Source organism: Stegodyphus dumicola, chromosome 7 (genome assembly GCF_044657685.1).
Source record: "Stegodyphus dumicola isolate Sdum_Otavi_A_Nest chromosome 7, ASM4465768v1".
NCBI classification, from domain to species: Eukaryota; Metazoa; Arthropoda; class Arachnida; order Araneae; family Eresidae; genus Stegodyphus; species Stegodyphus dumicola.
Genome location: NC_140774.1, coordinates 39652603 through 39670231, shown reverse-complemented (window position 1 = coordinate 39670231; position 17629 = coordinate 39652603). Strand labels below are relative to the sequence as shown.

Here is a 17629-nt window from a genome sequence, read left to right as displayed (position 1 = left end):
ACTAGAAATTTTTTTTTTATATAATTACTAGCAGGGCCGGATAAAGGGCGATTGGAGCGATTGGGTCCAATCGGGCCTCGCATTTGAAAGGGCCCCACGTTGCCATCAAAATGAACAAAAAAAAATTGAAATTTAACGCAAATTGCTTTTGACGATAATGGTTAAATTATGAATTATTCAAATAATTAAATATTTATTCATTTTAGGTTCGCATTGCTGGATGAAATGTATTAATGTGTTTATTATTATGTAATGTATACTTTATAATATAGAAAACTGATACCCGTAAAAGTTCATGTCAAATGTATTGAATTTAATCGGGATATTCCTATATTAGAGAGATTTTGCACTACGTATGTGAACTACTTTACGTATGTAAACTACTACACAGGTATATGCACGCGCAACTAGCTGCGCAACCGTACCAGCCAGTGATGGATGTATAGCTAGTAGAAATGGAAGCTTTGAAATCTATTTTTCCTTCAAAATATTTCGAAAATCCATTTAAAATGTTCAAATTTTCATCGGATAATGATAGGGCAACGGCATTTCCAAACTTGTTTATGGCTCTCAGAATATTCTTAACAATTCCAGTAAGCGTTGCTTCTGGAGAGAGATCATTTTCCAGGCTATTAATAAAATCTATCTGAGATCGACAATGAATCAGAATAGATTAAATAGTTTAGCAGTTATGTCGATTGAAAGTGAAGACGCAAGGTAATTAGATTTTCAAACAATTTTAGAAGAATTTACAGAACAAAAACTTAGAAATATGTAAATTCATGCATTCATATTCGGTGATGTAAATTTATATTCAATAAATGTTTTTGTATTTTGAACATTTTTATTTTTTAATTTATGTAGAAGTTTACCTGTCTGATGATCCATGACATTTAATATATTTATATATATATATACTGAATTTGAATTTTATTTAAATATTTAATATATAGAGAGGGCCCCGCAAAAAAAAAAAAATCCAATCGGGCCCCGCACCTATTTGATCCGGGCCTGATTACTAATTTAATATTACTTGTATTCCGTATTATAAAATCTTTAAGTGACATTATTTAAGATTTCATCAGATACGAAATCCAACTGAAATTTTTTCTAGGTCAAGCCAAAAGCATTGAAAAAAGCCAAAAGCATCTGGCATTGAAAGCAAATATTATTTGAAGAAATATAACTAGTAAGGTATATGAGAACTGTTCGTCTTCAGTTACCATATGCTTGGTTTATTTATTATTTGGCTTGGCAAAGCGCTCGAGAGTTATCTGCCTAAAAGGAGGGATACCTTTGTGGAGGGCTTTCCAAGGTAAACTAGTTCGTATACACGTTACACATGGGAAAACCCACGAAAACTCCCATGCAGCTGACCCGTTTGCTAGGATTAGAACACCGCACCGAACTGCCAGTATTTCAGCGAAATTGCCACGCGGTCGCTGGTAGGCGTTTAGTTACAACAGGAAAGTTCTGTTAATTACAATTACGAACAGAACCATAAGTTTAACGTATGTGCACAGGATGCATAAAATTTTCCCAATGCTTTAAACAAGATGATATTAAACATCGCAACAGATACGTTAGAAGATGCAGATATTCTAATGCTATGAAGGGTATCCTGTGGAATAGTAAATCTCGGAAAAGATAAATTCAATTTTTTTCAAAATTTCAGTTTTATATTAGGATTAAATAACTTAATAATTAATAAATTACCTAAAAATAAGCATTTAACTTAATAGGAAATTTTTATTCCTTTCTTTACCTGCTGACTTTTCTTCCCTTTTGTAATGAAAAGTTGTATCTTCTTCCTATCTAAATTTCTGACTTTCCTTCAAACTGATCGCTTTCGGTAAGTCTGGCATTTTGTTACGAAATGCCCAACTACGGTAAGATGGCTTCCCTGCAAAACGGGGTTAGGGTTGCAAGAATGTGGCAAGGAAAGGCAGAATTGCCAGATGTGGCGTTAAATCGCCCATTTGGGGTTTGTCATAGACGGAGTGAGAATATTCTAGAACGAATTCTTACCGGTTTTCCCGAAAATGTTCTCGAAGGCAGGTCGAAAGGTCTACGTATACGCTATATAAGCCCGTACGCGGAGAGTGCTTTGCTGTGAAGCTGTCTTAACCGTGATAGCTAGGAGGCTGTGTTACTGATTGTTTCAGCGTGTTTCTCGTAATTTTTCGGAGAGTGGAACTGTTTTGTATAATACTGAAGAATAAATTATGTTTTGATTCTTCATCAAGGGTTGTCATCAATCAATCTAAATCCACTAACCCGTAGAACGCAACAATATTTTATTTGCTGCAACATAAACTTTTTAATTTAATCAAATTTGGTTTAATAATTATATCGCAAAACATGTCAGATCAAACTTTTGAAGATAAAAGATATTTTCACGAAGAATTTTCTAAGTGTAACTGTCTTGTATTCACGTTATATGTGGGAGATAAAACACTACTGAATTCTCATGCAGTCAGCCAGTTCGGTCTTAAGCAGGAGAACTTGAAATGAAATAAAAGTGCTCTTCAGTTTAAGCCACTTAACCACCGGTAGATCCTTTGATACTCGTGTCTAGGTAAATTGGCACGTAGATGAATCCAGATAGAATAATTACATCTAATAATTAATAATCTAATACTCAAAATAAGAATTATATTGAGTAGACGGATTCAAATAGAATAATTAAATCTAATAATTAATAATCTAATAATCAAAATAAGAATTAGGTTATGTAGATGAATCCAGATAGAATAATTAAGTCTAATAATTAATAATCTAATAATGAAAATACGAATTATATTAAGAAGATGGGTAAAGGTAGAATAATTAAAAACTAAATATAAATACAAATACCTTGTAGTATTTATCAGGGACCGTGTCCAGCAATGAAGAAAATATATACAGGTTACGAATAGTTACAGACAGTTACTAGTAAAGGAATGAATGAAAGCCAAAATAAGTAACCAAACTAAGCAAAATATAAATTTGCAGGGGAAGGGATAAGAGAAAGAGAAAAATTAAACTGAAATGCAATAAAAAAACTAAAAGGAGAATTTTGAATTAATTTTCAAATATATATCAAAGAACAGAAAAAGTCGTAGCGTTGTACAGTTTCAAAAATATTAAAATGAAAGCATTTAAAAAAATATTTTTTAAAAATGGAAAATTGTTATCTTTTTTTTCCATCAATAAGGCAGACGCAATAACTAGTTAGCTTCCATGCAGTGAGATGATCTGATTTCTAAAGTTACAAATGATCATCAGAATGAATGTTTAATAGAATAAACAAAAAAAAAAGTTTATTGTTATTGATACCAGCATCCTATTGGCAGAATTAATCAACCAAAAAATATAGGATAAAAAAAATCTAAATAAAATCCCAAACGAGTCAGTGAAACAAAGCGTTTTCAAGGAAAAATGAATTCCTAAACGAACTTTAAATCGGGAAGAGCTTGAAACGGAAACATAAAATACAATATTTTGCTCTTAAGTACTAAGATACAGAGAAAGAAGAGATAAAACGTATTATCTCTTTTCCTGCCTTAGCACAGACCAACGGTCGATCCGAGATATAAAACTCTTGAATTTACCCGCATGAACAATTGTAGGAGATGAGAGGTGTTAAACTGTCTAAGCTGTGGGTTTCCATTTAAATATAGCGAAGAAAATAAAGATGAAGAAAAAGTAATGAGTAGTAATAACATAGCAAAAGGTAGAGAAATAATAAACTTTCATAAGTGATACCATAAAACCTATTTCGATTCTTGAAAAGAAATAAGATCATACTTTAACCAGTACACGGATCAAAAGAAAAAATATCTGCTTAGATAACTGTCATATACTCTTCCTGGAGCACTTCAACGAATACTGTCATAAAGATCAAAAGAAAAAATTTAGATAAACATAATCTGTATTTTGAAAATGTTCAGTAGTGTAAATAAAATACATTGTTAATACGCAGTCCTTTTCTGTTCATGCTTATATCATATCCATTATTGAAAAATGCCTATGAAAAATCAGCATCTGTCATTAATTGCTTATCTATGGGCACCCGTAGTGATATTATGACTTTTCTCAACGCATCTAGAATCTAATTTTTTGTCAAAAATATCATGGGGAAGTAGAGCTTGAGTACAATTATTACCCTGACTGAGAAATGTTTTAAAGCGTTTTAAAATCAATGATAGGAAGACAGTATTAGAACTTCTTGGAAATGTCATAATTAAGTACATAATTTATAATGTAGACTGTTTTTATTCTGTGGGTCAATCGAAAATTTTGGCGTTAAAATCTCATTGCATTTATTTGTTAAAAAAGAAAAGAAAAGAACGTCTAATCCCTATAACTTAAGGTAAAAAACTTAAATAAATTTTTATTAATAATTCAAAGTTAATTTTGCGTATAATTTTGTTCGTAAAATATTTTATTAAATGAGAAAATCAATATTATCTGTAGTATCGCGTCTTTCTATTGATAAAATCGCTAATCTAGTCAATCTTACTTTGTAACACGATCACGGTAAAAATTTTAATTTACGGTTAGATAAACTATATTCTGTACTTTCTACACTTATTTGGGTTACCTCTTACGTTTAATTTCGTATATAAACTAAACAAATGCACCGACAGATTTTGTGAAAGACATTTTGCATGGAGGCGATGATTATAAACATTCGATACTTACCAGTAACTCGAAACCAGTCCATCAAGGAGCTAAATACCTCCATTCAGTATCATACGGATCATTACCATAACTGTTCACTATACTGTCATACAGATCAATAAGCTAGTATAATATTATAATTTTAAATAAGTTATATATGTTAGTTGGACCCTTTTAATTTGTTTTCCTGTTTTAACTTAATTTAAAATTAGCCGTTTTTATTTAAGAAATGAATGACTTTCAAAGAAAACCATAATAGTCACATCACTGACATCTGGCAATTTGCCTCGCTATGCAGTTAATAAACGATTAAAAGTAATACTTTAACTGCTAATTAATTTAATTGCTAATACTTTAAATTAGTTTTCTTTTTTGTGCTTATAGAAAAGTGTTTAATTTTGCTTCGAATAAAAACATTGTTTATTGTTTTTAATTATATTCCTTAATATTTCATATTTTTCTTGTAAGTCTTGTAATAAACGGCCGGGCAAGTCTTGTGTAATGAAAGGGGAAATGGGAAGACGAATTTATATCGAATTATTTTGTCTAATTATTTATTATTTACTTTTCTCGTACTTTTTGTTAAAGAATACTGTAAAACTATTTCAAAAATGTATGTTGTTTCTTCCCATATTAAGAAAAGAATTTTTAATAAACACGTGAAACTCATTAAATGTTTCTCTTTCTTTTTCTAGGGAAAACATGGTTTTCCATCCAATTTTAGCCAGCCCTTAATGACGATGGCCCTGAAAGGCACACACTCTCCAAACGGACATACAGACAATCTCCCGGAATACGAGATGCTAGCAAATGGCAATCCGGGAAAGAAACCTGAACTTGATCCAAAGAAAACAGTCGTTAGGATCCAGGAAAACCCTCTGGCTGAACTGAACACGGAGAAGCCACCTCTACCAAATGATATGGTACAACTACGTATAGAGAAAGGTGAATCCAGATGTGGATCACGATTCCGGGCAGGTTACAGAACAACATTCGAACTTTTCTTGAGTCTGACCATAGCAGTACTAGGATTAACTTGCTGCGCTTTGTTCTATATGATTTTCTTGCAAGCAGGCCGACCTAGTAAGTTACACTTGCTGATGCAGTTAGAATAATCTTCATGTTAATGCAGACCAGTGGTCGTCAAACCCTTAATTATGAGCTACCAGTAACTGGCAGCATTATATATCGCTAGTTAACGTGATAAATTAATTAAGTTAATCAGTGTATTGAATAAAGTTGTGAAACAAGTTTACATCATAATTATTTTGAATTATTTAATGTATAAAATTAAGACCAAAAATGAATTGTAAATGAAATTATTCAGCTGTATTGTGAACTATCCTGAGCTGCATTAGAAACTCTCCAGCTGTTATCGTACGAAATTATGAAGAACATGGTTCTTTGTTAGCTTCAGAGAAAGAATTTCAGCTTGATTTGTCGCTGAAAAGTAATACTTTAACTGCTAATTAATTTAATTGCTAATACTTTAAATTAGTTTTCTTTTTTGTGCTTATAGAAAAGTGTTTAATTTTACTTCGAATAAAAACATTGTTTATTGTTTTTAATTATATTCCTTAATCTTTCATATTTTTCTTGTAAGTCTTCGTTTCCAGCACGAAGTTGATTTACGGACCTGTCATATAAAGGCTTCTATAACTTCATTCGAGAGTAAATGGCATAATACATCCAGCAAACTGGTAAAACAGAAAGGGGAAAATATTGTGAAGAAATATGAATTCTCCATTTCTTACTACTATGCTTATCGTTTACATTCATAATAAAAAAAAAGAAAAAATATTTTATGTTTCCGTGAAAATATAATGCTGCAATTTATTTCACGCTTATATATTATTCATATGTTAATCTTGTAATTTCAATTAACTTTAATGCATAAAAATCGTATACAAATACTTGATATAGGTAAATATTTCACCAAATAACATAAAGATTGAAAGTTAAACACATGCTTATTCAGTTCGGCAATCATAAATTTCAAATATTTGACGAAACTTTGTTCAGAGATGTTTTATAATGCCAAAAATCAGGTATTACATGATACTATAGTTTTGCGATAAGTAATACTCGAAAACAAGTAAAAAAAATGTTCAAAATTTGATAAGCAATGCGTTTTCAATGTCAGTTTCATGTGAATTATTAGAATACAATAGTTAAAAAATGTAAAGAAGCAAACAAAAATCTTTCGGTTTAAGCAAAGTAAAGAGATGAAAAAGTTGATTACAAGAATATAAGTAGATGTAAAGCTAAAGCATGTACAAACGTTTGAAACGGGTATATGGTACAAAGATGAACTGGAATCTTATAGCAGTACAAGGTCGGAAATGTCATCTTCATGTGTCACAGCATGAGAAAACAAAGAGCAGCATGTGAGAAAACAACTACTTTTTATTACTCTCAAGATATCTGTGTTAAAGAAAGTTTTGGTTTGGTTTATGTGATTATTGCATAGCCTCGAGGGCTATCTGCCTAAGGGAAGAGATGCCTTTGAAAAGAACTTTCTAAGGGAAACTTCTCGTATGCACGTTACACATGGGAAAACCACGAAAGCACCCGTGCAGCCATCCCGTTCATGGGATTTGGAACCTCGAACCGAGCTATCAGTGTTCAGCGACTTACTGCTCGGCCGCTGGTGGTCCCGTTAAAAAAAGAATTACAATGAACTGCGAACATACACTTAACTTGAGTTGCCTTATAGTTTTTTTAGACCTGAGTTGCATTAGATTAGTCGCGCAAGGAATCACACACATTTTGGAAAATTCTTGACGTGTCTCGGACTTCGGAAATAGTTACAGAAATGTTTGCTACAAGTTCTTCATCCACTTCAATGAAAGTGCCGTTTGCCAGTCCTTTGATGTTTCCTAAAAAGAAGTAAATAAGTAATTTATACTTTAACAACAGTACAGGTTATGAACAAAACCACTAAGCCCGATTCACTCACTAAAGTGCTATGTTTAGGTAATGGTAATTGCCATTATTAAGATGAGCGGGACTTAATCGTTCACGAGCTACACTGCAAGGAGCAGCTACTAAAGGAACTGTTGGTCATTGAATAGCTCTCAAAAGATGTCCTCTGGAAACAACCGGTAATTCATTCTGCCCATATGAAGAAGGATGAGGATGAGTGGTCCCCGATAATGCTGGCCCATTAGCATTTAATATCAGCAGAAACCCAACTTGCTGCACGTATTTGTATAATATATAGGGATTCTGGCTTCCCTCTGTACATACATGGAGCTTTCGTACTTTCATGTATACATACGCGTGATTCCCTATACATAGGAGTGATCTTGCACTACTAGGTAAATACGATTTGCTTTTGTGCAACCTTCCCGTCTCAGAAGTTTGCGCACGCTTAGCTGAATCAGTTTGTGTACTATTCGTTTTACGTGGTTTCGTAATCTATGGGGGAAGAATGAAAGTAATTTCAAATTGCCATTTTTTTCTCTCTATTCCAATTATTTTAGCTGATTAGAAATTTAGAAGAACATCTAAATTTAACTATATTTTACATGATGACCACCATGTAGTGTAAATAAAGGAAATATATTGTAAGACTTCTAAAAATAATTGGATTAAAAGAATAGTTATTTGGAAAAGTTATATATCAGGGTTGGCCATGGAGGTAAGAAAGGAAGGAGTGGCCAACCGCCACTAGAAGTGAAGCACTGCTTCGAAGCTTCGGTCACCAGATGGGGTGTTCTTTGTTTACATTCAGAAGCTCGCTTGTCAGTGTTCTGATAGTATTTCGACATACGACAGTTTCATACAAATCGAAAAAGGGACACTTTCGCATGAAAGAAACGTTCATAGTGTGATGGATAATAGCAATTTGTATAGTTTAGTGACATTTACGCAAAAATCACATCTTGGTTATTTTTCGATAACTAACAACAGCGATTTTGATTATGAATTTGTTTTATAAAATTCTAAGCTATGAACTACAAAAATATAGATTTTAACAAAAATGTTATGCTTAAAGAATGAAAAATACCTTACGGTACCTTTAAAATTGTATACGTCTTTGGATATCCTTGATAGAGTATTCGCTACTTTTATTTTATGTTCCAAACGACAAAATGTTTTAAATAAAATAAATTTTTTTCACATCTATATATTATTGTAACATGTACCTTTTAAATTTTTTAGAAGAGAGGCTTTACTGCTGCTCATTTTAAACTCATTGTTTTAATTTTATATATCTGAAAAATAATCACTTTGGGCTTACACGTTTTACTTATTTGGGTTAATTAAAAATAAAATTACCATCAAATGCTGCAATCCGTCATTCAAATTATATTCATATATATTTTTTATGTAAAACTTTCGGGTGTATGCTAAATTAGTGTAAATTACTTTACTCGAAAAATATAGTGAATGCACAGAAATTAAAAATTTGCACATGCCGGAAATGAAAAATAGGAAATATGTATGGGTATTTATGCATGTGCTTGCAAAAAGCATGTATCTGCGTTTAACAAAATGCATAAATATTAATTAAATTATTTATAAATGTATTTGAAATGAAGAATTTATTCATTTATAAACAACTGTGAAGAAATCTGATTATTAAATGTATCTAATTCATAATGATTATAAATGTATCTAATTTATAATGATTATAAATGTTATCTAAATATATAATAACCTTAATATTGAATTGTAAACATAAATTGAAATCCTGTTGACAAACACGTTATAAAACTATTTAAGCAAGAATTGTTCGTACTGGAGAGCAATCTGTTAAAAGGCATTGTAAAGCAAATGCTATGAGATGCGCACTTGAGAAAGTAATAAAAAGTTTTGGTATATGTATTGTTGAAATTAATGGTAAAAAAAAATCTGATAAGTATAATTAAAAGAATTATTCTCCTTACATTTTATAATAATTTTATAATTTACATTTTATAATACTTTAAAAAAATCCTTATTTTATTCCCTTTCAGAAATGTTCAGAGAAAGTTAAGTACTATTTAAAGTATTTCGCTAATTTCAAATTATTCTCTAATTTAAAATGAACCGAATAGAGCATTAATTATAAATTGACTTATATTTTTCGATTTAAAAGATGCCTCAGAAGCCAAAAAATCATGTCATATTTAAGAAAGTATTTTAGGAAGAAGCTCTATAAATAGAAAAGAAATAATGCATAATTTTAATATTAATAATACAATAAACTTTGATCTTAATTTTTGTACCTTAACCGAATAAAATCGAATTACCTTAAATTTTTTTCTAATATAATTAACGAAAACTTGTGAAAATATTTCATTCAAATTAAACCATTCTGAGAAAACTGTTCTGAGAAAAGTATAGCATTTAATTCCATTCAGAATGAAATGCTGTTTAAAAATATGTTGTTTTCATATACTTAGGACTCTGAAGTATTGTAGAAAAAGAAAATATATACATTTATATGTATATTTATGACGTAATTACAAAATATTTACATCCGATCGCGTCACAACCCATTGAACTTAATGGTAAAGGACCCAATGTTTTGGTCACCACGTAGGGATCGCCAGTGCTTCAGAGCAGGGTACGGGAGAATCCTGTTTAGGGCTACTCCATCTTACTTCCTACCTCCATGGAGTTGGCCAACCGTCATGTCAGTAAGAGCCGCACGTTTGAATTCAGGAATGTTCGAGAGCCGCATCTAGATTTTCTAATAGCCACAAGTTCATATTTACATCATTATGGAAGTAGTGGAGGAGGTTTTAAATAGAAAGAAATCCCTAATAACTTTGTAAAAAGAGTCTAAACTAATTAATTACTTCTTTTTGGACACTGAATAGTTTTAGTTTACCATATTTCATACATATATTTTATATGCACGAGCCACATAAATTGACTGCGAGAGCCATATCAGGTTCGCGAGCCGCATTTTGGTCACCCCCGTTAGATATCCTGCAATTTATCAATGATGTCCATTAAATTCTAGTAAGAGGTTCAATCTTGCGCAGAAATGTAGAATCGGTAAATAACTAGGGATCTCCGTTGGACAAAATATACTTTGCACCATTTGAACAGCTGACTAGTATCATCCGATTAGTACTTCTGTGTGGGAACTGAGAAATTGACTTAGCAAAGGAGAAACAGTGAGCTATAAGAAATTAAGAGAATATATGTACTCTTACCGTCCTTCTGTGGGTTTCAATAAATCGCGATCCTCCTACAATATGATGCTTCGTCCGTTGTCATTCAGTTCTTCAGCATTCGATTACAATATAGCTTTTATTCACAGCGATATCAAAGAAATACAGCATGAATTTACAATGCTTGCAGTTTGTAAGGAATTTTTCTGAACACCTTGCACATCTTTCACAGACATGCCACGGTACAAAATGTCCATCCCTTGAAAATGATATCACTTACGTGGCCTCCATCTTCCTTCACACACGTTCCAAGTCTTTTAACAGAAATTAGACATCACATCTTGAAGGACTGGCACCGGAATTCTATTAAATTTCTCGCGAGTTTGATTCTTCAGTTTCTGGATGGTGTGAGTCACACCCGAAAATATCAGATTTCAAATGACGTTCAAAGGAAGAAATCATACGCTGAAAGTTCAGGGGATATTGGAGGCCAGAAAATATCCCGTTCTTGGAGATGAGATAACTAGAAAAGATATTCTGCAGCGCGTTAATGGAAATCCGCGAGGTATGGCATGTGGCCCCGTCTTGTTGGAATAATGTGTTTGCAGTTACAGTAAGATCGGCAAGCTGTCGCACTAGGTTCAAAATATGAGCATAACGTTCTGTATTCATCGTAACAGCTTTGCCGCTATCATCTAAAACAAAATACGGTCCAATGGTTCCAAATGATGATTACACTACAGCTTTCTGACTGGGAAGTGTCTTTTCATAAAGCATTTCACGATTTTCGCGTGACTAGTAACTGAAGTTTTGATTGTTAACAAAGCTTGACAAGTAAAAATTGGCCTCATCGCTCGTGATCAGATTGTCGTACAGGTCTGGGTTGGCATTCACGAGTACCAACAATTCCCGAAAAAAGCGTAATCTATTTGGGGTTCATCCGCATTTAATTTTTGCACTATCTGTATTTTGTAAGGGTGGTATTGCAGTTCCTTGTGCAATACTACACGCATGTTTTGGGCAGAACGCCTGGGACTTCGGCTGAAGGCTTCTTTCATGTTTGCAACATTCTCTGGTGTGCACATGCGTTTCGCAATTCTACCCCTCTTTCTCACCGTATCAGTCCGTTTCCTCAAAGTTCAAAACCCACAATTTTTTAGCATGCGCCGACGGGACTGGGGCATGGTCTGCGAAATTGCACAAAATACACGCTGCGCGGCCACGTAGCTATCATTGTTTTTGTAAAATGCCTTCATGGCAAAAGCGCGTTGTTCAGCGGTTCTGGACGCCATCTCGACTGAATACCGATATCAGGGTTAATGGCAAAGATTTGTTGTCCAGATGGCACCAAACCCTCTTTCTGATTTTTAATGTAACTTGATTTTTAATGGGTTGCCAAATCGCCCGTTTCACTGCCGCACTTGTTACAGGAGCATTTATTATGTTGTTCTCTTATATTTTCGTTCATTTTCTCAGTCCGCCGCATTATAGTATTTCGAGACAACTATAGATTTTAAAAAGATTTATTTTGACATATCCACGAAAATAATAAGTAAATTTCTCCTTCCTTGCAATGATTGTTTAGGGATGTAATTGGTTAACAATGGGAGCAGGGGCTCGGAGATCGATTCCCAAGCAGTGCACTGCTGATTGTTTGCGTTTCGCCTTCCGAAATAAACCTAATGACTCATAAAAGTTTCTTTTAGAAATTCCACGCCCATAAATGTTTTGCATTTTTTGCCAATGTACGGCTTATTTTGAATGATGCAATAGTCACTGCACGTGATTTCAGAATGGGCATTTCAAAAACCTTTTATTGAGCTTTTAATTGAGCATTAAGACCTCTAATTTGATTTTTTCTCAAGTGTCTTTTTATGGATAATCTTTTGGTGTGTGTTTTTAAAGTTAAAAAACAGAAATTTCTCTAGATTACTCTTTTTTTAGTAACGGCTACGGATGCATTGCTTGTTAATAAGACGTATTCTCCTTTCTCTTGACAGCTGGAGCGGAAAACGAATCGTCAGCATCAACTATGATACTAAAGAAGAGACTACCGTTTATTTCTTTGAGTTACAGCTAAGTGATGAATTTGTCTTCTATCGGCTGTAATCAACCAAATGTCGCTTCATGACCAACCATTCGATCGCACCAACTTGTTGGCCGCCTCTGTTCTAAACCTTTTAAACTACATTTATCATTGCAATGGTAGATACAACTTTTCTCCTAAACGTATCGCAGAGGATTTATTTCCCGTAGTTCTATTTTCTTTTTTTCGGGGGGTGGGGGACAGTTGTTTGTTTGATTTTGAAAACGCTTACTGTGGCATAGATGAACTTTTATCTGATAATATTTTCAATCAAAAATGAGGTTACATATTTTTAAAGAAGCCAAAAGAAAATTTTGAGGCCACGAATAAGTACCTTCTTAAATGCACGGAGCTCAGTAAAAAACTTGATCTTCAGCTTATTTTTAATCCAACGAAATTTTGCAGATATCTAACATAGAATAAATTCTAAACCTCGATTTTATTACACTGTACATGATAATGAGTGATTTGGACTCTGAGAAACTTCTGTAATACTGATTTTAAGATGAGTTGATGGTAATATACTGAAATATGTGAAAAATTTTCATTACATTAATTTGATATTTAAAAGATGCTCTTAATATTATGCGAATTAACGCGAGTGTTTTGCTTTTTAATTTATATCAATGAAATCATTTCTAAGTTTATAAATGAACTTTCTTTTTTGTTATGCCTTCTAATAGGATAGAGATTAGATTTTATTTATTTTACTTACACTTGACACGTACGCTGCACAAAAAAAAAAAAAAAGAAAAAGAAAAAAAAAGAAGAAAAAAAAAAAAAAAAGGTTCTATACCTCCCCGTTCTACTGGTCCGATTGACAAAATTCAAACTGCGTTTTTCGTGTCTCGAAACCGCAACTTAAGATTATATATTAGATTTGTACATAGCATTGCTCAGGTATAGCATTGTACAGGTATTTTTACACAAAATCGGATTTTCTCTGAAATGACATGCCAATTTTTTTCCATGTTTCGATTCTACAACTCAAATTATGCCTAAATATTAAATTTTGTAAAATTTGCTGCGAAATTTACGAAGAAATTCAAAATATTATCGTGGTTCATTTTTTTCAGTTCGTGCCAAGAACAATTCACATGGCGAACTTCTTAATTAATGACAACGTATTTTTCTTTCCTTTATTTCATTGTACACGAGCGGAAAAAAAATCTCATCGTTCATAATTTAGACTAATTTTAAAAGAAAGCGTAAACCACATTTGACGTTATTTCATTTAGCTTATAACCAAAACACAACCGCATTTATCTTATAACAAATATGCCAAATTTCAAAATGCGCCAATATGTAAATTTACGTAGATCTTAGGAAATTTTGAATAAAAAACTCTTAATTTTATGCAGGTATGCTTAGAAATACATCTGCTTTATGATGATGGTAGAAATTTTATAGGCTATATTTCAAAATGTTTTTCAAAATATTTATAAAAATTATTTTAAAATACAAGTTTTAAAAATAAATCATAAAAAATGGGCCAATTTTATTTGAAATGAACCTAAATTTTAAAATGTGAAAAGATGAATCAAATACGTTTAATTAAAAAAAAGAGCGATTAATAACCAAATTCAATTAACATGGAGAAGCTAAAATTTTGAGAGCTAATTTTTTAAAAACTACTCTTGCGATTTTTACAAAACTTGGCAGTTTGGCATAATTTGAGTCGTAGAATCGAAATATAAAAGTTCTGATATCATTTCATAAAAAGTCCCATTTAATGTCAAAATACCAATATTAGAACAATGCTATGTATAAATTTAATACATATTCTAAGTCGCGCTTTCGAGACATAAAAAACGCCGCAAGTTGAATTTCTTCAACTCGGCCTAGTATAACGGAATACGTAGAACTATCCCCTTGATTAAGATTAAATTTTTAATCAATTTTGATTAAAATTTAATTTTAATTTGATGTTCGCTCTAGAAAATAATTCTATGCATTCTGAAGGTATCATACTTCAAATAACAGAATAGTTTTGCTCACTAAAAAAAAGTTCAAAAACCCTTGAAACCTGTCGATCTTTCATCGTCTAATTTTCAATTCTAGTTTCTGTAGTTCGAGTGTGTAACATGCCTACCAATGGTCGAGTGATAAAACCACTGAATATCCGTAATTCAACCCGTCTTCAAACTCGGCTAACTGGCTGCCCCCATACACGTTTTCGTGGTTTTCCGTATGTGTAATCTGAATACGAATCGGTTTTTACCACACGAAGGTATTAATTCTTTAAAGCAGATTGCTCTTATGGGCTTTGCTACAATCTAAATAATTCTAACTGAACACGGACTACCGAAAAATCTTACTCGTTTCACTTCTTTTGGTCCAATAATTGCCCTTTCATTCTTTGCAAACTATCAAATAATAATATTGCGCTTTAATTTGTGGAATTTTTTGTTACAACTTGTTATTTGATTATGGGAAAGCACATGAGGGCTATCTGCTTAAAAGACGGGATACCTTCATAGAGGACTTTCTAAGCGAATTTTCGTTTTCAAGTTATACGGGGGGGGGGGGGGAACTATGAAAACTAGTCATGCTACCAGCCCGTTCGCGTGAGTTTAAGCCTGGATCGAATTATTTACGTTCTTTTCATTGCAATAATATAATGAGTTATAGTCGACACAGACACCTCTGATATCTAGTCTCCGGCAATGACGGGATTTAAAGAATATCAAGAAGACATTTTTTAGTAATACTATTCTGAATCGATCCATAATAAATTCTAGGATAAATTCCAAACTGTGTAAGAAACTGGGAAGTGTTTACATTATATGGTTTCAAATACCATCAGTTCACTTCTTGGCGTGCATCTATTAACAAAAGAAAAAAAAAATATTTCTGATTCTAATTTAGATTGCTTGAAAGAACTTTGGCTTCAACTTTACCACATTCCTTAAACTGGTCTAGAAGGATCTAAATCATTCCCTTTTAAGCATTTTCTCGACAAATATTTTCTTTTCACCAACGATCAAAGCATCGATTTCTCGCTGAGTAATCACCCGCTTCAATGTCCCATTTCCTGCCGCCGCCGCCCTTTCCATTTTATTCGTCAACCCTTTCCATCAAATAATTGCTTTCTGCGAAGAAATTAGTTGCGGGCGGTCACTAGCATTATTGGCGGTAACAATCTGAAGTCTGCCCGGGCTGATCTTGAATGATGCCATTTCCGCATGGTTTCCTTAGGACTGGTCATTAAGTTCACACCTCCATTCATTTGTTAGGAATCGTAATCGAGCAAAGCTATTGATTGCTTTTGTTCGCGTGATTGCCTGTCCAACTGAGAAGGAGTTCACTGACTGGTTGGTTATGTTAAACAATGGTATTACTTTTCTTTTGGATTTTCTCACTACGTAGCGGATTTAGATTTAATATTAGAGATTCTGGGTGCCTTACTATAACTTCTCCATTTCGACCCATAATTTGCTTCTGTGGCCCTATATGGTAAAGGGTTCATTTTACGAGCTACAGTGCGTTTGAATAGCAGAGTATAAAATATATTGTTCGTTTTATATTAGAAATGCACTCAATAAATTTCAAATAAACGTTTTTGAAAAAATGAGATCCTATGAAGCACGAATTTTGTGATAAGTTTACAAAAACGTCCCAAGTCAAAACTAAACAATTACATTGCACTGATTGGCAATCAGATTAAGAAAGAAACAGAAAGAAAAGAAGATAGGTAATAACGGGAGAGGAAAGATTAATCAATAAATTGGTTTCGGTGCAATTTTAAATTAAATCCACAAAACTTAAAACTATTAAAATAATTAATAATTAGATAGTTAATATACATCTTTCGACTGCAGATTCTTTTTGAATTGATTAACTATATTTAAATACTTACTTAAGTAACACAAAACTTGAATAAAATGCATCGAAAGGAAACTGTACATAACACTTTTCTTCTAAAAATATTCTATGAAAATTTGAATCGATGGAAATATACATACTTAATGAAATTACTATAGGTGTAAAAAGGAAAAGTTACTTTGGTTCGGTCTCTTGAAATAATCTATAGTAATATTATTGAATTCATTCCTAACATAAGTAAGGATTTGAAATAAATCAGAACTATAAAAAATAAGTTTTAATTAATTCGTGTAAAATTAGATGGTATAGAATTTAAGCAGAATTAAGTAAAAACAGTCTGTTTACCATTTCCTGCCGAACATCATTAAGTGGTCTCCCTACGTTAAGTGACAGGCAGGTCAATTTGCTGACATGGATAATCTAAAAACAACTCTGATGTTTGCGAATTGTTATAAAGCAACAAATCTTCCTAATGTTTAACGTCAGCGGTTTTAGGAAATTGTTGCAAAATGAAATAGTAATCGAACACGAGAAACGATTCTGACATAAAAAGAGTTGAATTACACGTACGTGTAACGTTTCTTTCGCAGCTCGGTTTCTAAAAGACACGGAAGAAATAACAGTTTGATATGGAAGAAAGTACCTAACACTAATTTTGAAATGCTATTTCATTACAGCGTGATAGTCTTAGTTTAGATTTATTTTAAGAAAGTTGCGTAGTATCCAAGAGAAAAGATGCAAAATATAACGAAAAATAAAACAATAATATAATGTAAAGAATTATGACTAAATAATAATATCATTTATAAATGTATTTTGCCAATTGAGGAAGAAATCATAGAAGTAGCATTTAGAATTTAGAATGGGACGAATAAAAATCAAATTGTGCAAGTTTTACTAGATTTACATACTTTTCACATAATCGTTGCTAATTTGCGTC

At 32.4% G+C, this 17629-nt stretch overlaps 2 protein-coding genes across 3 annotated transcripts in view; one reads left to right on the top strand and one right to left on the bottom strand.

Annotated features, from left to right (window-relative positions):
* LOC118181699 (neprilysin-1-like) overlaps positions 1-17629 on the top strand; it is a 482702-nt gene that overhangs the window by 355132 nt on the left and 109941 nt on the right. For both annotated transcript variants that reach the window (XM_085820106.1, XM_085820105.1), the window contains exon 2: positions 5361-5748. In XM_085820106.1, the coding sequence (XP_085676232.1) occupies positions 5400-5748 (349 nt within the window). In that variant the 5' untranslated portion in view covers positions 5361-5399. The remainder of the gene's footprint in view (positions 1-5360; positions 5749-17629) is intronic.
* The window catches only part of LOC118181698 (uncharacterized), a 134636-nt gene that overhangs the window by 64308 nt on the left and 52699 nt on the right, over positions 1-17629 (bottom strand). The window lies entirely within an intron of this gene.